The 23,770-nt window shown below is 38.9% G+C and overlaps 2 protein-coding genes across 2 annotated transcripts; both read right to left on the bottom strand.

Moving 5' to 3' along the window:
- Positions 1-6,881: 6,881 nt before the first annotated feature.
- LOC150089942 (uncharacterized) lies at positions 6,882-13,568 on the bottom strand. The gene is made up of 4 exons (XM_090390139.1): positions 13,477-13,568; positions 8,246-8,333; positions 7,126-7,657; positions 6,882-6,998 (listed from the first exon to the last, which is right to left on the bottom strand). The coding sequence occupies exons 1-3, from the start codon at positions 13,566-13,568 to the stop codon at positions 7,157-7,159; spliced, it is 681 nt and encodes a 226-aa protein (XP_090246265.1). The 3' UTR covers positions 6,882-6,998; positions 7,126-7,156.
- A 7,021-nt stretch (positions 13,569-20,589) lies between these two features.
- LOC150089941 (adult-specific rigid cuticular protein 15.5-like) lies at positions 20,590-22,541 on the bottom strand. The gene is made up of 4 exons (XM_090390138.1): positions 22,530-22,541; positions 21,617-21,700; positions 20,877-21,366; positions 20,590-20,699 (listed from the first exon to the last, which is right to left on the bottom strand). The coding sequence occupies exons 1-3, from the start codon at positions 22,539-22,541 to the stop codon at positions 20,911-20,913; spliced, it is 552 nt and encodes a 183-aa protein (XP_090246264.1). The 3' UTR covers positions 20,590-20,699; positions 20,877-20,910.
- Positions 22,542-23,770: the final 1,229 nt, after the last annotated feature.

Raw genomic sequence — 23,770 nt, 5'->3', positions numbered from 1 at the left:
GCAGAGCTTAGGATCAAAAACAACCCCCAAATCAGTATGTTTCTTGATGATGGGAATAGGGGAATTGCATACTGTTGGTTGAATATAGGAAGGCGTTTTCTTTAATGAGAATATCATAAATTCAGACTTTTCTGGATTTATTTTTAGTCCAAACTGGTTGAGGTAGTGTGTAAATTCCAGGAGTATATTGTTAATTGATGCTGTTATCTTGAACAGATCATCATGTGGAGAAATCAGTGAGGAGTTTCATATCAGCGTAACCGAGTATCATTCCTGGACTCAACAAGCGGCGAGATAAGCGCTGTAAAGAAGAGCCCAGAGAAGACACCACCCTGCGGCACGCCTGAAGAGACACATCGCTCCGTGGACAGTAAGCCGTATTATTCTATTTTGAAAGAGTGAAGTGAGGAACTGTAGAGTGTCTCCCTTGATTTGATAATGGTCTGAAAGTAGCTTCGGCATTGCAGGAACGTTTGAGTCGAAAGCTGCTTCGAGGTCTACATAGGTGACTACAAGCTCTGCATGAGATTCAAACGCAGAGAGGATAGAGCTGGTGGTGGCTAAGAGATTAGTCACACTGGATCTCTGAGGAAGAGAGTAGTGGATTTGATGAGGCTGATGTGGAAGAAGTTGTTTAGTTAGAATGGGGAGAAGTACCTTCTCTAGGAGTTTTAGAAGACTTGAGGCGATTGGCCGGTAATGCTTAGGAAGAGTAGGAGATTGGATTTTTTGTTTTATTAGTTTCAGAAGAAGAAGAGTGGATATCGGTGAGTAAGATCGTGTGTAAAATCAGTGCATACCCTATTAAATGATTTGAAACGGAGTCACACTAACTGAATCAAAGAATATTTAATTATATACTAATAGACATCAATTCCCAATTACTTTATTAAAAACAGATTGCATGAGCTCAAGACCAGTAGCAGTAGATTACTGGTAAATAAAAAATAAATAAATAAAAGAAATCAGAAGCAAAAAAGAACATTGCACATACTTAAAAAGTAAGGAGTAACTCGGGCAATTTGTCAATGAAAACCACCTTCAACAGTAGTTAAACCCGCCCTACCCACCAACATGCAGACAAACTGTCCGAGTTATCATTTCGGTACTACTAAGCTCTTTGAGCCGCTGAAGGCATGATCGCGCGCTATTTATATTACCATAATAACGATCAACCGCGATACGATTACTGAATATTGCCTTATCTTACATCCTGCAATTTAAATGTTTATTGTATTTAATTGTGGTGCATCCAACTGCGTGACTTACTACTGCCAATAAAGATTATGTTGAGTTAATAATATTCCAACACGTATTGGTATGAGTAGTACAGTGACCTACTCTTTAACTAGATCGCAATCGCACGTTTGCACGTGACTTACTACTGCCAATAAAGATTGTGTTGAGTAAATAATGTACCAACACGTATTGTATGAGTAGTACAGTGACCTACTCTCTAACTAGATCGCACGTTTGCACGTGAATTACTACTGCCAATAAAGATTGTGTTGAGTAAATAATCTTCCAACACGTATTGGTATGAGTAGTACAGTGACCTACTCTCTAACTAGATCGCAATCGCACGTTTGCACCACTAAACAAGACGTTGCTCTCACTCAGAATTCTAATAAGTTGGGCTTATCTCGGATTGTTTGTGTGCGTCGAAGCCACATTCAGTGGTAACTAAGCCCTCTTCTTGCACCAAACCGGCCGTCCGAGTTACCTTTAAGGAACTTATAAACTCTAAGCTGTGAGCTGACGAAGGCATCGCCAACAGACTTCGTTCCCCCCCAAAACCTTCAACCCTTACCGACCTCCACAACAGAGAAAATAAACCCACCCGCCTTCCACACCATGACTCACTGTTTTTAGGCCATGACTCACTGTTTTGCCATGACTCATTGTAATGCCACTTCAGTGATCAACCATCGCCGCCATGCTGTTGTTGTTTCGACTGCCGCCCACCATTACCCATACCCGCCGTCACTCTCCGCGAAACCACCACGATAACGATAACTACAACCCCTTCCACTACCATTTTTCCCACTAAGAAACACTGTCAGCTAATAGGTGTTCAATTACCTTCACCAAAAAGCCGACCACCAACCACCGTTAACCGCCACACATACCACCGAAAGAGAAAAAAAAAACAATTCGAGTGGAAGTTGTATAATTTAACTCCAAACCGTCTGAACAGAAACCAAAATAATTCGGAATCGGATTCAGTTTCGATTTTCTCTCTCTTCCTATCTGCTTTTCATTGGTGTTCCAAGAAAAGAAGTTATGATCATCATAATACATTGGTAATTCTGATGGTCAGATAGCATTAGTCATAATATTTATAGAGATGAAACAATGGCCCAACAAAAATGGAACAATGAAAGCCGTTACAACATTAATGTTGCACAATGTTTGGTGCACAACATAGACTCTATTCACCTAAACAATACTGTGACGTCGGCACTTTGGGAACGTTGCAACACTAGGAACGTCTGGAAGCCTCATTTCAAGAAGGATGTAGAGCTGCTGGAACGGGTACAGAGAAGGGCAACAAGATTAGTGAATGGAACAAAGGGGTACTCTTACGAAGAAAGGCTTAAGTTTTGCAAATTACAGAGTCTGGAGAATAGGCACCGGCGAGGTGATCTGATAGAGGTGTATAAGGGTTTGAATGGTTTGAGCATGCTCAATGCCAATGGGATTCTTCCTCTTGCTCCGAATAATCACCTCAGAAGGCATAAATTCAAATTGAGGAAGGACGGATGTCGGATAGATGTGCGGAAATTTGCCTTTGGCCAGCGGGTGGTTGGTTGGTGGAACCAACTTCCATCATTTGTTGTTGAAGTTGATAGCCTAAACAAATTTAAGGCTCAACTGGACAGGTATTTCGAACGAACGAGAGGTGAAATGGGAGTGGTGTGTTTTTTTTTTTTTTTTGGCTGATGCTGAATAAGCTTGCTTTCTTGCATCATATGCCTCTACTAATTCTAATGCTAATGCTAATGCTAATTTCAGAAAGCAGCCGCTTTCTGAAATGCGAACTTTTAAACCAGCATATCGAAGTAAGCAACAATTCAGAATTAGACTGTTTTGTGTAACTACCACTGTAAGGAACAGAAACACACCGAATGATTTGGCTTTACATGTACCATTAAATAAACAGGAGTTCGTTAAAGAAAATATTCAATGTTACTATCAGCTTGTGTTTTCTTTTACTGCTGTTCCATTGATCCTACCATATGGAACACTTAAATTGTTATCTCTGTAACTACAACAGGAAGTTCTAAGAGTGTTTAGGAATTTAGACTCATATAAGTAGATTTTGCACTATTTAAAGTCTGTGAGAAGGATTTTTGGGCAGTCTTAGTCAATCACTGTTTCTCCTATAAGCCACAATGTGCAGTTACCTGCACATTCCACTCTGTGGCCGATCAACCATTACCAACCCCTCTGGAATACCTTCTTCAGATTCAAAAACTCAAAAACGTGTAATAGTAAAACTCAACTATACATGTTTTAAGATAGTTCTGCTGACTTTGATACAGTTGACTTCACTGTTTCGTATCATTTCAGATATGAATTTTGCACTTTGTCTTACAAGTCTGGTTTACTGCTGCTACAACTTGTAAGAGCAAAGTCCTTGTAATTTAGTACTGGATCGTCCATTGGATGGACAGAATCAGGGGAGATTCCATTCACTGTCCTGAAATGAAAACCGAGCTGTAAAAGATGAAAATGCAAAGTCTAACCTGTCTTCGGGCAGGAGTTTCGGTGAGTGATCAGAATGCATCCTGTACACCAATTAGGACAGCAGGCGGTTCTCGTAAGGATAAGGTCTCTCCACGCACGGGGACTGAGTCGACAGGTTTGCTTCGGAACAGCATATAAACCAAATTATTATATTAGGGTCACCCGGTAATTTTTTACATATTCCCATATATGTATTATGTCTGTAAATTGTGCGTGTCTCTGGTCAATGTTGTTTTGCTGCACGAAAAAAATCCCAGTTTCTAGGGAAAAAATCTTGTTAGCTACGACTGAGACCGAATATCTCAGCCAAGGAGTTAAAAAGCCCATTAAAGTTTTTCGCATCATCGACGGGATTGAAACCCGGATCTTTTCCACCCCGGTGTAGGATGGACGGTGACGATACTCCGCGCAAACAGGTAAGGCGGATTCACACTTGAAGAGTGGTAAGAATATTCAGACTGCGGTGAGTTCAGCTATGAAAGAAATGTCGAAGCGGTGAGAATTAGGCGAATGAGACAGACGGTGGATAAGGGTATTGCACTGGAGATCTGAAATCCGGAAGACATCAAAACATGAAGAACTCAAGAGAAATGAAAGAATATGGCGATTGGGAGTTAAGGTACAGCATACCTTAAGTACCTAAACCGAAGCTTTCCTGGCCTAAGATAATAATTTATGACATGGGTATAGAGGTCAATAAAGAGAAGCTTTTCATCGAATTGTATGAGAAAAATCTCAACTACACGAAAAGCAGCCGAGTGGACATGGAAAGTGACTGACATCTTGCTGAAATTTTACAGTCTAAATAAAGCAAAGACAGGTTGGAACTGCATATTTGATATGTCTGGACGGGTGTTCCATTACTTAATAAATCAGGGCAGGGTATATATTGGCATTGACATTGTATAAAAAAACATTATGGGAATCCTCTTGTCTCAAAACTTTACTAGACATGCCCCATGACAGGTATGTATAGCATGATGTCATACAGATTGAATTTCTTCGAAGTGGTCCCTATGTGCTAGCATTGTCAATCGTCGGTCATACTGCTAAAACCTGTCGATATCAGGAGCCTACTTGCAGTCACTGCGGTAGAAGTGGACATAATTATCACAATCGTAATTCTGTTGCTAATCAATCGTCTTACAAATTGCATGTTCAAAGGTCGTAAGGCTTATCATTCCGTAAGGGATAAAAATGTCCTGAATATGAACCAGTATGTCGAATAGTCATTGAACGAACTAATCTAACACTATCTTACAATCACCCAGAGGATTAATGCAAATTCTATGATTTGGAACGAATGACCAGCGGCCAAAGGTCAGAGATCAAAGGCTGTAGGGAAGTTTGCAATCGGGAGAAAGCAGATTTCGCTTGCATTTAGGAACTCTATGAGCTGGATGGTCATAGAAGTTCTCGCTAACAACAAGGATTGTATTATGCAACACGATTGAGTCCCGGGTTGCGATAGCTGTATTTATTCAAAATTTGAGCGTTGCGGTATTACATTCATATAGCACAGAATATTTGGTGTGTGTTTGTGTGGAACATAAAGAATTAAAATTTTATCTTTCTTATGGTACTTCAATTTTGACGATGATATTTGGCCATACTTACACTACATTGAGAATATAATCGGACATCTTCGTGGAGAAAGGGTTATACTTTGTTTTGATTCTAATTCTAAAAAACATCCAGTTGACATTGGTGGTCGATGAAATGGTGAGTCAGTTTGGTTTGATATAAGCACTGGAAAGCACAAATGAGAGTACGAGTATGTTATAGGAGTATGCCTAACGACTGTGATGAGTACAACGAACAACTATACAGAGGTATACTAGAGTGGACCATTAAATCAGTATGTCTTATAATGGGGGATTTTAACTTTCCAGATATTGACTGGAACTTGTGGTTTGGTCATTCGCACACTAGCAAGACTATTTGGGATTTACTGAATGACTGTTTTCTACAGTAGCATGTTAGGGAGGCAACAAGAGGAAACAGTACTCTTTATCTAGTTATCAGCAGTGATTTGTCATGCATTAAGAATCTTCAGTTAAAGGAACCACTAGGTGGCAGTGATCACAATGCACTGAGGTAGGATTTACTTAAAGATATAACTACCATCAGGGGTAAAGTGAAGGGTTTTTGTAACTCAACTAATCACTTAACCAATTATCAATGAGACCGGACACAAACGTGCTTGAGAATGTTACATCTACATTGGACTCACCGTTAACACTTAAGAAAGTGATGTGTTCTTACTGCCTGATGTGCATTATGAGGTTATAATGATCATGACCTCCTCCAATCGATTCCCTCTCTCATTAGTAATTGAACAGAACTACAAGGCATTAGCATTAGCAGTAATACCTTGTGGACAAAGTATTAATGCTAATGCTAGTGGGCAAGGTATTAACGCTTAATGCTAGTGGACAAGGCCAAGGATCAAATAAACCTACTCCAACAATAACACCCTTCTAAAAATCGGATGGATTACCTGTCTTCCCCATGACCGGGTAGAGTAAAAAGCCCCAGGAAACCGTACAGAATTTAACTGATAAAAAGAAACTAGCAATCCTACCATGTGATAACTTACATTTGTATACCGTACGTCTCTTGGCCGAGTGGTCACGATCGGGAGTGCAGTAGCACACGCTGTTTGAGTAGACCGGGATTCAAACCCCTGATTGCTAAATACGGTCGATCTGCCAACCCGCACTGGACCAGCGTGGCAAATTATGGTCCATTTCCCTCAGCATGAATTGTTGAGGAGGCTTCCATCCTGCAGTGTTAATGGCTGCTGTTTTTTGTTTCCGTTTAGTTATCTGTTGACGTCAGTTGCAAAGGGTTTCTAAAGTTTTGGCCAGTGATTGTAATTGTCCTGTATGTTAGAATTAAATACATGAAAGTGTTTTCTACAATAAATATAAAAGAGTAAGTAGTTTCTGAAAAACCATTGACTCGCAACGAATATTAACTAGTAGTAAAGCTGGAATGAAAAACTCACACAGAATAATTGTTTGATCAGCATTTTATTGGACGCAGTGAACAATGCATTAATACATGCTTCATAGCTTCCAGGGCAAACTCGCGAATATTTGTATCATTAGAGAGCAGCTGTTGGCAGCAAAAGGGCTTCTAGATGAATAAATGCATATGAACAATTCCGACGTATTTTATGGAGGGAGATGATGGTGTACAAAAGGAGGGAAATATTCAGTCCTACTTGAAGAAAGATGACACATCTGAAAGATAAAGGAAAAACAGTCAATAATTTTATATCGTTTATCTTCATTAATTACACGATTAGAACAGTAGAATCATTTAGGTGGTATTCTTAATGTACTTTAAGAATAATATGCGTTTATTTACCTTTTAAGTTAAGAGGAGTTGTTGAGAGAGTTTAATGGTAAACACCATGTGCCAGTCCAGCTCCATAACCCCAGCCAGCTCCATGTGCTAGTCCAGCTCCGTAGCCCAATCCAGCTCCATAACCCCAGCCAGCTCCATGTGCTAGTCCTGCCCCGTAGCCCAATCCTGCTCCATAACCGAGGGCACCAACTCCTACTCCATAAGCAACGGGACCGGCGACTGCTACGGGGGCCGCTACTGCGACCTTTGCTACAGCGGGAGAACCAACTGCAACTGGAGCAACGGGTCCAGCGTAGGGAGAGGCGACGTAGGCGGCTGCGGGTGCACTGTGTGCTGTGCCTGGTTCGTTGGTCTTGATTGCAGCACGGAAACCTGCACCATCGGCAACGTAGTCCACACGGCGGGCACGCCCGTCAATGTCAGTGAGGGTGTAGCTGCCCTTCTGGACATGTCCGTTTCCTACTTCGGTACGTCCGTTGGTTGCACCCAAACCATCAGCAATTTGATAGTTGAAGCCATAGTTGCCGAAATCCTGCACAAGGAATAAAAAAAAAAAAAACGTCTGATCAATGTGATTCATCGTTCTCTACATAACTCTGGTTTCTTAATTATTCTAAAAATATATAGAACACATCCTTTGTTTTTTTACGATTTGTTTATAATTACCAAAACATTTAAAATTTAATTATAATAAATACATTCTAAGACATGAAAATTGCATTGTCCAGAAGGGGTTGCCGATTTCTGCTGCGAATTGAAGTAGATATTAGTAGATTTTTAAGAACGAAATGATATTAGTTTACAAAGAAAATTAAGAATTTATTCTCTCTCAGGAAAGAGTACACTTGGACCTCTTTAGTATCTAAAAAACACTCACGGTTGGCAACATACTCTGTTAGAGATCAAGGCAAAGAATCATACACCTGTAAGATTGCATCTTGAAGGAACACGGAACATGATTCTTCATTTTATGGTATTCGCAGGCTTCTGGAACACACCACTTCTGGTTGTTACGAATTCATATCTTAGATGGTATAATACAAGTAAAATAATCGGAGTTTTATTATTGAAATAATTACGTGAATTCAATTGGAAATCATCAGTAATACAAAATACTTACGTCTTGCTGTCGAGAGCTTACACTAGCTCCTCCTAGGTGGGCGAGCCCGTTGGCAATAGCCAGAGAAAAGGTTTTTCCAGATGACAATCTGGAAAAACCAAAAAATAGAATTAATGATGAAGAAGAGAAACTTAAAATTGGTATTCAAAAATTTGTCATAAGAAATTTGCAGTTGATGAAGATGACAGATGCAATCAGCAGGAAAGATTAAAATTTTTCTAGTTCTGCTAAGAGATACACTTCGAACATTTTATTAAGAAACTGAGTTAAATTCAACCAAGAGGGAAAAAAAATAATTAATTAGTTAATTCTTTCATATAATACCGATATTCTATTTTCATGTATAAGAAAATATATGGATAAATAATTCGATAAATAGATAATTAAAGTCGCTCCGAATCTTAACAATTTGAAATATATTATAAACAGATTGCTGTATTAACTTAGAGAATTTATGCCGAAATCTGTAGATAAAAATCTTCCTTTAATTATAAGAGACAAGAATAATCTTACTGTGCAAATTGAAGAATCAAACTACTAAATTTAAAAAGTAATCAATTATCGACATTTTATCTTCTTCCACCTTACCTTGGCGATCATTGTGATGTTTGGAACTTCTGTCTGCAGGAAGATTGAGTTAGAGCTTCTGCAGAACCCTTATATACTTGGAGAAGGGCCTTCTGGAGAGCCTTGGCGACCTTGTCCTTCGAATACAAATGAAAGCAGTAGGAAGTATGGCAATGTTTCCTTCTAATGTGTAACTCAACGAACTGGTATGCGAAGGTGAACTGCTTGGGAATTTTCGGCACCTCTCCTTAACTGCCACATACGTTATCTTAGGTGACCTCATTTTAATTTATTCCGCTTTTTTATTAGAAAATCATATTAAACTCTTTAACCTTTTGATTATAGAATAGGAGAGCAGGTCCGAATACAAGGAGAAAATGCGTCTATTAATAATTTTATGTCAATCCATATCGTGTGATGTCCTTGCTCAGTTTTATTATCAATATTTTCCCAATGAGGGGCAGGAACCATTTATCAAACAATCTGATATATCTTGCAAGTTACTCTAAACACGTACGTGATTCATAATGAACGTTGCAAATAATAGAACTGCGCACCTTTAATAACATCCAGTTTAAATAAAACGAGAATATACCATTCTTTTTTCAATTGCTGGCCTTCAAACCCCAGTTTGCATTGAAAAAACAAAGGGACTTCCGTGCGGACTTATTTTATCAACAAGAAACCAAACAGCTTTCGGATAAACAGCACTTTCCAAAAGAGAATTGGTTTTCTGTACATTTTAAAGCAGTGTCGAGTTTTGCATCTACAAAAATAAATCCTATGTCATTCGAAAAGACTCAACTAGGATTCGAGTTTATGATATTAACCAGAATTTAATGAATTAAGTTTTAAATACAAAATTTATGAATTGATACATTTACTCAAGTGAATAATTGGCATTGCAGATTGGGAAATCATAAGGAAAACGATAAGTGTTGCATCAGTAGTGTAATAGAAAAAAGGTTTTATGTGTGTTTTTATTTCTTTGGGTATACGTAATCAGTTCCAAATGTAGGTGTAATGTAACCTTTGGCCATGACCATAAAAATGCAGTTAGCTATGATATAAATATGGTCTTAAGCTATATTATGAGAAGTAGAAGGACTTTGCCGTCCTATCACCTGTTTCAGTAGCCTGTAATAGTTGAACTGCCTAATAAATGCAGATGGTCTTAACGTTTACATCAGAACGAACTCCTCCTTCATCATGAGCTGTTTTGGTAGTGCACCACTTTCAAAACAAATGGCATCCCGAAAAATTTAATCTTCCATGCAACTTGTGATTAAAGCGAAGTTTGTTCTACTTCTAAGACCATCGTATTTATTTGTATTCGAATCCATACTTCGAATCCATTACAAAAAAATCAGATTATTATATTAGGGCTATTCGTAATTTCTTACATATACCCGTTTATATATTATATCTGTAAATTGCGTGTGTTCTCTGGTCGATTTGCCTGTTTGCTGGAAGAAAAAACCTTGCTATCCACCTGAGACCGACTAACTTAGCCACGGAGTGAAAAAGCCCATTAAAGTTCCTCGCGTCATTGACGGGATTGCAAATCCTACGGACGTACTCACGATCCGCACAATGGTTATAATGCCTAACGTTTTACACCGAGTGGAACAGCCTGGGTTCGAGTTCTACCAATGACGCTAGGAATTTTCATGGGTTTTTTTTTCATAACACAGCTGACTTAGTCGGCCTGGGGCGAGTGCTGCTTGGTTTTATCTTCCTGAAAACACATAAGCATCTAAGCACAAACAAAATAGCTATTATGCACATCCCAAACAACTAATATAGTTAAAATATGATTGCTAATAGTTCATATAACAAGAAATTAGAATGGAGTTAGATGCTGTTAGAATTGAACCAAAGCAAAGGTTCGTGAAACTTAATCTTCGTGAAACTTTATCTCATGAAACTTGCTCATGAAACTTAATCTCATTTCATATATTAATATTACTTGAGGGGTTGAAAACTATAAATGGTGGCCATGAGATGCAAACAAGGTTCTGTAGTTTGCTCCGATAATTCGTTGGTGCAGAATTGTTGGTTTATTTTCTCTCTGGAACACGCCATCACATCGATATACATATACTGAAGACCCATGACTTTAGTTTCCATGGCCCAAATTGCGAATTCTAAAGCGTACGTCACGAAAATACCACAGAGGACTTTAATATTTCTGCTTCCTACAATTCATCCAGTTTTCTCAAGCCTTCCATCTCTTTTATGAACTTGAAAAGTCCAAAATAAAATTAGCTATTTCATAATTTCGAAGTTTTAAGCTACATTATTATCATGGCATTAGGTTATGTTACAAAAGCAGCGTTATAAGTGTGACATTTTATTCATGTAGGTGCAAAATAGATCAAAATGTATTTCATCAGTTTTAGCCTCTGTTGTAATTTGAATTCTTTAGAACGGCAACCTACATGTAACCACTATCTTAAAAATGTGCGAATTCGCGAAAAGTATCCGGAAAGACAAAAAAATCTATAGATCCTTAGATCCTTACATCTGTACACCCTGTAGCAGTGCTCGTATTTTTGTTTGGTTTCGATAAAGAATATTATCATTATTATTAAACTGTCACAGGGATCCGAGATCCCAATGAAGATTATTTATTAGGGTAGAGGACGAGCTTTTTGAAACCTTACGTAGCTTGTGCCCATTTAAAGCTGCGCTAAAACAACTGAAGGAATGTCATCTGATGACCACAAACTAATCGCAATAATAAAACCAAAGCTATCCAGTGGTTAAAAGAATGAAGAGAAGGATTTCTATTAACATGAGAATTGAAAACACGTAGTGATCAAGAATAAATTTAAGTAATCTTGTAATGTTTCACTCTTATTTTCTACAATTAAAAATTATTTTTGTTCAATGTTTTTTTAAGTATTTTCAACAATATATTAACACGTATCACCGAGCTTCCTTGGGAAGTATGCGAATTCATATCAACGTAGCAGCAGCCTTCGAGAGAGAAAAAGGACTTCCAAATGGGCGAATATATATGAAGAAGTCCAATGGATTTCGCAGAGAGAGAGAGGTGAAGGTGTACAAAGGGAGCACTCAGTCCTACTTGAGAAAAGCCAAAACATCTGAAAGATAAGTAGAAAGACAATCAGAAACTTTAACTGAACATTTTTCGCAGGTTATTGTTTAAGTAAAAACTGTATAGAAATCATTTCAAGCATTTGTATTTTAGGTATAAATGAGTATTTATTTACCTTTTAAATTAAGAAGATGAAAGCTTGTAGGAGTTTAATGATATACGTCATATCCAAGTCTAGCTCCAGGCTTCTTCTCCACCATCTCCAGCTTCGTAATTAATGGCACCGTCTCCTAGTCCATGGGCTACAGGAGCGGCGACAGCTACAGGGGTAGCAACTGCAACCTTTGCTACAGCATGAGAACCAACTGCATCTGGAGCAACAGATCCTGCATAGGGAGAGGCAATATACACTGCCCTACCATTAATATCTCGACACCTGCCTTTAGACAAAAAATTTATTGTGTCATTTAATATTTTGTGTTGAAACTTTTTGCTTTTATGACGGTCTTCAATCTGCGCGGCACACTCTCAACCAGATTTTTATAAATGCCAGGTGATATGTTCCTCCACTCGGCCTTTAACGCTGCCACCAGTTGGGCCATTTCTTTGGGCAATCTCGACGTACGTGCATGTACCCGACGATCCAATACATTCCAAAGATGCTCGATAGGATTCAGATCAGCACTCTGGGCTGGCCAATCCAACTTTTCCACACCCATGTCCTCAAACCACTCGGTTACGACCCGAGCAGTATGGTATGGCGCGTTGTCTTGATGATACAGGTACGGGCCTTCCCCGAAGCATTGCCATAATGTTGGAAGTGCATAATTGTCCAGGCTGTCCTGGTATTTCACAGCATTCATGGTTTTGTCAATAACAACTAATGGGCCCAAGCCAAACCATGAAAGGAGCCCCATACCATGACATTGCCTGCACCAGACTTCATTGTTGGGAGGATACAATCAGGAAGGAACTGTTCCCTTGGCATTCGCCACATCCAGAAACGGCCATCAGACTGCAAAGTGCGAATCTCGACTTGTCTGTCCTTAGGACTGTTTTCCACTGCTCAGTAGTCCAGGATTCGCGCTCGTTACACCATGTTAATCGGTGTCTAGCATTTGTTGAGGGATCAATTCTGTTGAACTGTTGAGGTGATCAATTCTGTTGAACTGTTGAGGTGATCAATTCTGTTGAACTGTTGAGGTAATTCTGTTGAACTGTTGAGGTGATCAATTCTGTTGAACTGTTGAGGTGATCAATTCTGTTGAACTGTTGAGGTGATCAATTCTGTTGAACAACTGTTGAGGTGATAAATTCTGTTGAACTGTTGAGGTAATTCTGTTGAACGTGCCATCTTGCAAGCCTGCTTTTGCAGTTGTCTATTCGAAGCCTGTGCTGTGATGTGTTGCATGCATAGGACCTGTTTCCCCATCCATGGAGGAGTGTCCGGATATTAATGGTAGGGCAGTGTATGGTACAGTGGGTGCACTGTGAGCTGTTACAGGTTGATTAGTTGGTCTTAATGATAGCACAGTAACCTGCATCATTGGCTACGTAGTCCACACGGCGGGGCATGCCATAAATGTCATTGAAGCTATACCTTCCATTCTGGACATGTTCGTTTTCTACTTCGGTACATCCGTTGGCGTCTCCTAAAACCATCAATAGTCGGCACGGGAAGCACAGTGGCATCGTCACCGTCTTCCCCACACCAGGTGTAAAAGGTCCGAGTTAGAATCCCGCTACTGAAGTGGGACATTCAATTTACGGACATAATACACAATGCACGGCAGATGAATAAAAATATTCAGGTGGCCTAATACGATAATTTTAATTTTAATTTTAAAACCATCAAGAGTCTGATAGTTCTGCTTAGAGAAAGAAATGTCTCTCAATACGATTCACCATGCGTTTTCAGTTTTGTTTTCGTAATGTAATTATTTATTATTTATGCCATAAAAGTTGACGCACAAGTTTTATTTTTGTATTCGTAGTTGTAAAATTAACTTTCACATACATGTATTTGTTTCCAAATTAATAACTGAAAAACTTGACGAGAACTGACAATAGCGCTGCCTGGGTGAATATTCAGTTATGATAGTATTTAGAGTTTAAAAAAATATATTTTTTTATCATAAAAGCCAATTCTTAAAGACTATGGGGAAAATAATTTAAATTACGTATAGAAATTAGCATGCTTGAATTTACCTTGGCGATCATTTTGGCTACTTAGTATCTATCTGCAAGACGTGTGGACGTGTACTATTTTTGGGCACCTTCTAGAACGTTAATTCAAATCCGTCTCGTATTACTGTATGTTTTAACAGACTCCGTAAAACAGGCCGGATTTGAAGTAGTGTCATGTTTCTGTATTTTATGTATGTTGTGTTGTTGCGATGTGCTGGCCTCTTGGCTACCTTGAAGCAGCGTTTACCGGGGCTGCTTCCAGAGACTTGTCCACACCACGGGAAGATGGACCAGTTCCAGTAGATGGGACACCTTAGGTCTCAGTTTAAGACAAAATAAAAAATAATAATAAATAAATAAAATAATAAAATAAAATAAAAAATACACTCTGGGGACCCACACCAGAGTTAAAAGAAGAATAAAAAAAAATCGCCAACAATAACTACAAAGACTACGTTAATTAGAAATAATTATCCGAAGTTAAACCAGTTCTTAATTGTGGAAGCATGCTTCTTCTCGGGTCAAATGCGGCTTTAGCAAAGAATTGTGACAGCTGATTTATCTCGTTCCATCAAAAGATTAAACTTCTGTCAAGAAATCACATTCATAAGGAGATCACTAATTATACATTACGAACTATCATACAAACTACATTAGCATTAGCATTAGTAGAGGCATGTGATGCAAGAAAGCAAGCTTATGCAGCATTAGCCAAATAAAAAAAAAAAAACCTCCCATTTCATCCCTCCGTTCGATCGAAATACCTGTCCAGCTGAGCCTTAAATTTATTTAGGCTATCAACTTCGACAACAAAGGATGGAAATCTGTTCCACCAACCAACTACCCGCTGGCTAAAGGCAAATTTCCGCACATCTATACTACATCTGTCTTTCCTCAATTTGAATTTATGCCCTCTCAGGTGATTATTCTGAGCAAGAGGAAGAATCCCATCAGCATTGAGCATGCCCAAACCATTCAAGACTTTATACGCCTCAATCAGATTACCTCGCTGGTGCCTAGTCTCCAGACACTGTAATTTGCAATACTTAAGCCTTTCTTCGTAAGGGCAACCCTTTGTTCCATTCACTAATCTTGTTGCCCTTCTCTGTACTCGTTCCAACAGCTCTACATCCTTCTTAGAATGAGACCTCCAGACCTGTATACAGTACTCAACGTGTGGCTTGACCATTGCCTTATACAAGGAGATAATCGCCTCCTTATCCCTGCTAGAACATTCCTGTATATCATTGACAATACACCATGAGCTACTCTTGCAGACCGTCTGACTGCTCAGAGAACTTCATATCTGCCTGCACAATTACCCCCAGGTCCTTTTCGTTCTCTACCACTGTCAGTATAGTACCACTGAGTTGATCGTTACTCTGGGGTTACTGCTTCCCATATGTAGTACTTTTTACATTTGTCAATGTTAAACTTCATTTGCCACCTCTCAGACCATCTGCTCAACTTTTCTAGATCCTCTTGCAGCAGCGTACTATCATTAGTGTCCTTAACAACCCTGCCAACCTTCGTATCGTCTGCAACCTTGGACATTAAGCTTGATATACCATCACCAGTATCACTTATAAATACAGAAAACAACATTGGACCAACACTGAACCCTAGGGGACTCCACTAATAACATTAGTCCACGATGACCAGAGTCCATTGATTACCACTCTGTCTTCACCCACTCAACCATCCCTTTATCCATAGCAGCAATTTGCCTCCAATGCCACACTGCTCCAATTTTTCAGCAGTCTTCCATGTGCAACAGTATCAAAAACCTTTCTAAGATCCAAATATATGATATAAAAGTTATTCCCTGCATCCAGTTCCTTTGTGACCACATCAGAGTATCCAATCAAATTGGTCAGGCATGACTTTCCCTTAACAAAACCATGCTGTGTCCGAGCTATAACTGAAGTCGTGTCTACATGATCCTGCAGTGCTTCTTTAACCAGTGCCTCCATTAATTTTCCTGGAACAGAATTTAAACTGACAGGTCCATAATTACTTGTGTCGCCCTTTGATTCTCCTTTGTGAATTTGGGTGACATTTGCACATCTCCAGTCCGTGGGTACTTCCCCTAAGTCCAAAAATGCTCTCATAATTATGGCTAAGCGTTTGCGTACTTCATTTGCTGCCTCCTTTAATATAACAGGATAGATCCTATCCACCCCAGGTGCCTTTCTTATGTTTATCTTCAACAATTTCTTCTCCACTTTGCTCACAGTTATTACAAAATCATCTAGCTCACTGCCAGTTTAATTCACCCCTGGCATTCCCCTTCCTGCATAACTCCTCATGTGTGAATCTAGATACAAAATACTCATTTAGTTTGTTAGCCACCTGAGCAGGATCATCAACAGTTGAACCATCAATATCCAGTAGACCAATCTGATTCATTCCTTTCCTTCTACAGTTTACATAGGTAAAGAACTCTTTGCTGTTTTTCTTTGCATCCTTTGCCAAAGATTTCTCATAATCTGCCTTTGCCTGCTTAATCTCCTTTGTGACTTGGTTACAGACCAGCTTATATCTATCATAGGCTTCCATGTCACCCATTAATTTATATGTATCCCATGCATTTTTCTTCTCTGTCATATGTCTCATTAGTTGATCTAACATCCATTTAGGCCTAAACCTTGAACAATATTTCTTAGTTGGTATGTAAAGCCTAGTAGCTTCCAAGATAAGTTCTTTGAATGCTTCCCATTTTGAGTTTGCTGTTGGCAACATCTTCAGTTGGTCCCTTTGTGTATAGAATTTAAATACTGTATCAGACCACCGTAGTAATCTTTACGAAAGCAAAAACCCTTCCCTTTACCCCTGATGGTAGTTACCTCTTTGAGTAAATTCCACTTCAGCACACTGTGATCACTGCCACCTAGTGGTTCCTTTATCTGCAGATTCTTAATGCATGAAGAATCACTACTGATAATCAAATCAAGAGTATTCCTCCCTCTTGTTGCCTCACGAACATGCTGATGTAGAAAACAATCATCCAATAAATCCACAAAAGCCTTGCTGGTGTGTGAGTGACCAGCCCCCAAATTCCAGTTAATATCTGGGAAATTAAAATCTCCCATTATAAGACTCTTTGATTTACTGGCCCTCTCTATTTCCCTGTACAATTTCTTATTATACTCATCAGAGTCATTAGGCCTATACACACACTCCTACTCTCAATTTTGATCTCCCAATGCTTATGTCACACCAAACTGACTCGACACTGCACTGTCCAGCGATGTCGGCTGGCTTCACTTCCTTGGATGTTATGTGTTTCTTAACTAATAGCATAATTCCTCCTCCCTTCCTATCCTGTCTATCCTTTCTGTAGACGTTGTACACCCCAAATTCCAGTTCCGCATTACTTATATCTGTGTGACACCACATCTCTGATATCCCAACAATATCTGCCTTTGATGTTTTGAGTAATACCTCAAATTCATCAAATTTATTTACCAAACTCCTAGCACTGGTGTACATGCAAGTATACATGCACCTGTTCCTATTCTTAGCTACCCTAACACAACCCATGTGTTTACTTGTACCGCAATGATTCCCAGCAGTCTCTGAAATATCCTGCATCTCATTTTCCAGGCTGCTGTTCATTCCAATAGAAGCAGTTCAAGAATCACTTTCACCTCTGCCAGTAGCTACTGTTAATCTATTAGTCCTTGTATCCCCCAAGCGCGCAGTTTTCCGACCCACCTAACACTGCCTCGATAGCATCAACAAATATTCTTGCACCCTTTCTATTTAAGTGTATCCCATCCCTGTAGAAGCAGTCTCTCCTGTTAACAAGTACAGACCAGGCTGAAAAAATTCTACCCCTTGAACCTTGCACAATCCAGGGCCGAATTGATCGACAAGGCTCTCACCATATACTCCCTCCTGTCCTGTCTGGGCAGAATTGCAGACACTTTCAAATTCAACCCTAATTCACGGCTTTTTTTCAACAGTGACCTGTACTTGTTAAGTAATTCCACTGGTCTCCTACTCTTAATATCATTAGTGCCAAGGTATACAACAATATCACTTTTTGTGCCCTTAAAAGATGATATCCGCTCTACAACGTCATCAACCTTTGTCCCTGTAACCAGTAACCAGTAATTGTTGGTGACTCTATTGTCAGGGAAACGGGAAACGTATTGTGCAAAAAGGATAGGTGGAACAGGACCAGGGTATGTCTGCGGGACCAGCGCATTCTGCCTTGGGGGTTGCCGCTGTGTTGCGTGATGATGAAGTGCAAGCTCTTCATACAAAACGCTTCATACAAGAAGAGCTTCATACAATGTGCTCCTCACATTCATACAAAATGTGAATCCAATTTTCCTTGGCTCCACAAAAACACAATTCGGTATTTGTTAATCGTAGTGCAAATAGTTTCCCATTCAATGAGCCATGGCCTGTTATTATATAGCAACTCCAATCCAGGCGTAAACCATTCAGCTACCCTTTTATCTAGGTGAAACGTCACCTAAGGAAGAAATAAATATGTCACCCTTCCCGCAGTCCCAGTGTCCCATCTCGTTTGCCATAGGTTAATTATCTCCTTTATAAACCGCTTATTTTCCCTTTTAATATCTGTCTGAGTATCAATTGTAATATTATGAAACTTAGCGGGAATCTTCTTCTTAATCCGATAACATAGCCCTCAATATATCATGAACAAGTCCAAAGGAACAGCCCCGGCTAACCTGATTTGCTGCAGTAGATACGGTTCTACATGCTGAAAATCATTGATCTTTGTATAGAGTTGAGTTTTGCTTGGAACCTCACCAACACAGCACGATGAAACCAAGCACCTGCTGCATATGTTGTCATGGGAAAAAATACTGCCTTATGATATAACGAGAGAGTCTTGCGGGATAAACCCCAGTCAGATTTAGTAACAGCACCAGAGAACCTTTTCACTTTAGCTCCTAAATATGTTAGATGTGGAGAAAATTATAGTTTATAATCTATTACTTTTGCTAGATATTTATCTTTAGATGTTATTGGTAGATGAATACCATTTAACTTTATTTGTGGAGGTCGACCAGGGTACAATTTGCTTTTAAAAAGCATTATTTTAGTTTTATACAGGTTAATAGTTAACTTATAGTTTTGTGTCCAGAGATGCAAATCAGTCAATACAATATCAGCATTATGTTCAAGACTACTCCTAAAATTCCCAGCCACTATAATTGTTAAATCATCAGCAAAAGCTATTATCCTACAGTAAGAAAAAGAGCGAGATAACCAATTTTGCAAAACAATTATGAAATACATATGAAAGGACCCAAGACCCCGGTCAACACCTGAATTGCTGCAGTAGATACGGTCCTACACTCTCTCAACATGCTGAAAAGCATTGATCTTTGTAGCGAGTTGAGTGTTGCTTGGAACTTCGATAAACTTGCCTTGGAGACAACCACGATAAACTTGCTTTTTAATATAAAAGGTTTTAGATTTAAAAATTACGTATCTGTCAGTAAAATAACTTCCAAACAATTTATATAATTCTTGAGAACATCCAGCCACCCTCAACCGAGCAAGAGCAGCCTCCCACCATACTGAGTTAAAAGCACCCCGATAATCCCCAAAAATGTCTAATTCATATTTCGAAGAAGAATTCTCGATGTGTGTTCGCAAGTCCACTAAAGCATCTTCTGCTGAATTTCCAGGAGTAAACCCGTATTGTTTACTTTATATAATTCCCCTCTGCTGTATTAACTGCGTAATGCGCAGAACCATCAGCCTTTCCAGTAAATTGCCAAACTTAGCCAGGAGGGCCATTGGCCGGTAGGATCAAGGATCTGAGATGGGCTTTCCAGCCTTTTTGATTACCTTCAATAAAGCTACCTTTCAATCTGTTGGAAAATATAGTTCATCAAATATAGCTTCAACGGAATCCATCCATCCTACGTTTGAATATGGTAAACATTTCAAACTCAATGTACAAATACAATTACTGGCCAACATCGCTGTTTTACCCTACACTGTAACCGAGAATTCCTATATTGCAGATTTATATTAAATAAATATACACAGTATGCAGTCGATATTTCAGTATCTAGTGGGATTAGTTGGTCTTTATGTATGTCAGTGGTTTTGAATATCCGGTTGTTAAAAAAAAATTAGATAAAGAGGATTTTTTTTAAAAATTGTATTGTACTTAATTAAATGTTGCGTGAGAAAAATTCTGTGTATCTTGTAAACATTTTGCTAAAGGGTTAAAGGAGAAGAAATATGCTGATTATATATTTTAAGAACAATAAAGGAATTCATTTTAAATTTAATTTGTACTTTGTATAATTTATAGAAAACGGAAGGTGGTGTAATTGAAAATAATTCATCCACAGCGAACAATAAGAACTGCAGTGAAACTCCAATAAAGCAACAAATAGAATTCTTTTTGTTCAATATTTTATTGAGCAACTTCATCAACGCATTAGCACGTATCCTTCAGTTTCCTTAGCAAACACGCGAATATTTATAACTTAGCATCAGCAGTAACTTTTCGAACAGCAAAAGAGCTTCCAGATGAGTGAATCCATATGAACAATCCGATGGATACGGTGCTTGAAGGCGACGGTGTACAAAAGGAGAGAAATATTCGGTCCTATTAGACGAAAAACGACACATCTGAAAAAATAAATCGAAAAGTTTTAAATAAATATAAAGATAAACGTCCGAGGTAAAGAAATACTTTGCATCGGACGTTTCCTGAGAATTGATATTTAGTCCAGTATAAAGAATAATAAAATCATTTTGATCGTTTTCTAATCTTTAGATGGGTGAACACCATGTACGTTTATTTACCTTTTAAGTCAAGAAGGTGAAGAATTAGACGAATTTAATGAACTAGTCCAAGTCCGGCTCCATGTGCCAGTCCAGCTCCAACACCCCATCCAGCACCATAGCCCAATCCGGCACCATAACCCAATCCCGCTCCATAACCGAGACCACCAACTCCCATTCCAAGGCCTACGGGGGCGACAGCTACAGGGGCAGCAACTGCAACCTTTGCTACTGCAGGGGAGCCAACTGCAACTGGAGCGACTGGTCCAGCGTAGGGAGAGGCGACGTAGGCGGCAGCGGGTGCACTGTGAGCTGTGCCTGGTTCGTTGGTCTTGATGGTAGCACGGAAACCGGCGCCATCGGCTACGTAGTCCACACGACGAGCACGGCCATCGATGTCAGTGAGAGTGTAGGTTCCCTTCTGGACATGTCCGTTTCCTACTTCGGAGCGTCCATTGGTGGCTCCCAGACCGTCAGCAATCTGGTAGTTGAAGCCATAGTTGCCGAAGTCCTGCACAGAAAAAGAAAAGCCTGATCAATGAGATTTGTGTTCCCCTAAATAACTCCAGTTTGTTAATGTGATTATTCATTAATTATTCGATAAAGTGGAAATGCAAGTGCTTTAAATTATATTTATGTTCAAGTATTTCTGATCCAACATAAAAGTTTAAGTTTCACACTTAAAGGGGGAAAATCTAATTTTATTTTTCAAAGGAAGCATTGAATTTAACTGGAAATCATTGGTGATACGAAATACTTACGTCTTGTTGGCGAGAGCTGACACTAGCGCCACCTAGATGGGCATAAGCGTTGGCAATAGCCAAAGTGAAGCAGAAGATGACAACCTGGAAATATAAATTTATTGGTTTACATTCGGAACTTTATACCGAGAAGAAATACGGATTTCATGATAAAATTACAAAACATGGTCAGTATTAATATACCTGATGTCCAAGAAGCGAAAATTTTAAAGTATTCAATAATAGTCATGTGTTAACCCACTGCAGGACGAGAATTTTTCTAATTTTTTAGAATTTTAGATTGATGTTCGGTGGAGTTTACATTGCTGTACACGTATTTGGTGAGGTGGTGGATGTTTGGTCCCTCAACAACCTCTGTTTGATCAATGGATTAATTCAGACTAAAGTATGGATACGATTGAAGACCTTTTCATATTCCAGAAACTCAGGACAAAGGTAGACTTCGAGATATGCCATTAAATTTCCATAAGACGAGGATATCATCAATTGTTCTGGAATCGCTTTTGGAAGCAGCTTGTTCTTTTGGCTGTGAAAGATCAAGTCTTTCTTGGAGTCGATTCTTGAGAACTTTTTACTTTATACCAGATTGAGAACAATGTAATGGATCGGTAGTTTCGAAGTCTTCCTTGTTGCCTTCTTTGAACAGAAGAATCACAAACGCAATATACCACTTTCTCTGGATTTCCTCCCAGCTTACGTTATTTTTAAATAAGTGGAATAAGATTTTAAGATAATTTATAAAAATCGTTTTTCATTAAAAACAATTCTCGATCTTTTAAAAACTAAATATTTAAACTTTTATTCCATCTAATCGCTACGAAAACTGAATTAATCCCATTGAAGACGTTACAGAATCAAACTGGCAAATTTAAGATCAATAAATCACTTTAGACATTATTTTGCTTCAACTTACCTTTGCGATCATTGTGACTGCTTGAGCTTCTATCTGCAGGAAGACAAATTTGGAACTTTTGGAGAACCCTTATATACTCAGAGAAGGACCTGCTGGACAGTGTTGATAACCTTGTCCTTCGAATCAGCCGAATGAAAAGTGACAATGTTATCATCTAATCAGCAAACTGGTATGTGAAGGTGACCCGCTCAACATTTTTTGGTGTCTCTCCTTCATTTTCGATTACTCCATTTCGAATGACCTCGCTTTAATTTATTCCATTTTTAATAAAAGCAGACTGAAAGTGAGTTTCAACTATATTAAACTCTTTAACCCCTAGTTTTGCTATAAAATAGGCGAGTGGATTTGAATAATATTTGGAAGAAAAGATAAGAAAAATGAGGAGGAAGTAATATACAGGTAAATGCGTTTATTAAAAAGTTTATATCGATCCGTACCACGTGCTGCTGCCCTTGCTTGCGTCCTGCTAAAGTACTTGTTTTAATAACATCTATTGAGTAGTTGGTTTATGGAACGCTTTCGAGATACCTTGTCTACACAAACATCCACAGGATATAATTACTCTAGTGGTGCAGGATTGATATTGCTCAGTCCAATTATTAATAAAATTGGAAGTGCTTTTAATAGGAATCGATTTAAAGAATACTTGTCATCTATGAGAGTACCAGCTCCACACTTTGAACGAGTTTCCTCAGGAACTGTGCTATCAAATAATAAATTATTTATGATCATAAATTATAAGTTATAATCTTAAATTATTTATAATTGCTCTTCTACTTAGACTGTAACCGAAATTGCTAATTTTATATTCGCATCTAACCAACAAGACTTATAAAAGATTTAAAAATATATATCGTCTCGAACATAGTATCGAAAGGTCTTCTCAGCCGAGTGGTCAGAAGCGAGAGTGCAGTAGCACACGATCTTTGAGTACACCGGTGTTAAATTCGCTGACTGCTAAATACGGTCGATCTGCCAACCCGCCCTGGACCAGCGTGGCAGATTATGGTCCATTTCCCTCAGCATGAATCGTTGAGGGCTTCCATCATTCAGTGGATTGATAATGGCTGCTGCTTACCTTATCGGATAGCCATAGTTAAATTACCTCTATTTAGATCTCCCTGGAACGTGATCTCATGGAGGAAATGCAACTTAATTCAACAAATATGTTCTTCATAGGATGCGGAAGAGAATTGGGCGAAATGTAAAATTAATTCCAGGAGAAAAGTTACGCTGTGAAC

The sequence above is a fragment of the Mastigoproctus giganteus genome, chromosome 2 (genome assembly GCF_048544385.1).
Source record: "Mastigoproctus giganteus isolate SK-2022 chromosome 2, ASM4854438v1, whole genome shotgun sequence".
NCBI lineage: Eukaryota > Metazoa > Arthropoda > Arachnida > Uropygi > Thelyphonidae > Mastigoproctus > Mastigoproctus giganteus.
Note: the sequence above shows the minus strand (reverse complement) of the source record. Positions and strands in the feature narration are given on the sequence as shown.

What these genes read in the sequence shown, in the direction of transcription:
- LOC150089942 (XM_090390139.1), bottom strand. Translation starts at nt 13,568, where the DNA reads ATGCCACTGTGCTTCCCGTGCCGACTATTGATGGTTTTAGGAGACGCC. An exon ending in GAACATGTCCAGAATGGAAG is followed by an intron (nt 8,334 to 13,476) that starts GTATAGCTTCAA and finishes TGGTTTTTCCAG; the next exon opens with ATTGTCATCTGGAAAAACCT. An exon ending in TAAGCTCTCGACAGCAAGAC is followed by an intron (nt 7,658 to 8,245) that starts GTAAGTATTTTG and finishes TTCCTTGTGCAG; the next exon opens with GATTTCGGCAACTATGGCTT.
- LOC150089941 (XM_090390138.1), bottom strand. An exon ending in TCAGCTCTCGCCAACAAGAC is followed by an intron (nt 21,367 to 21,616) that starts GTAAGTATTTCG and finishes TTTTCTGTGCAG; the next exon opens with GACTTCGGCAACTATGGCTT.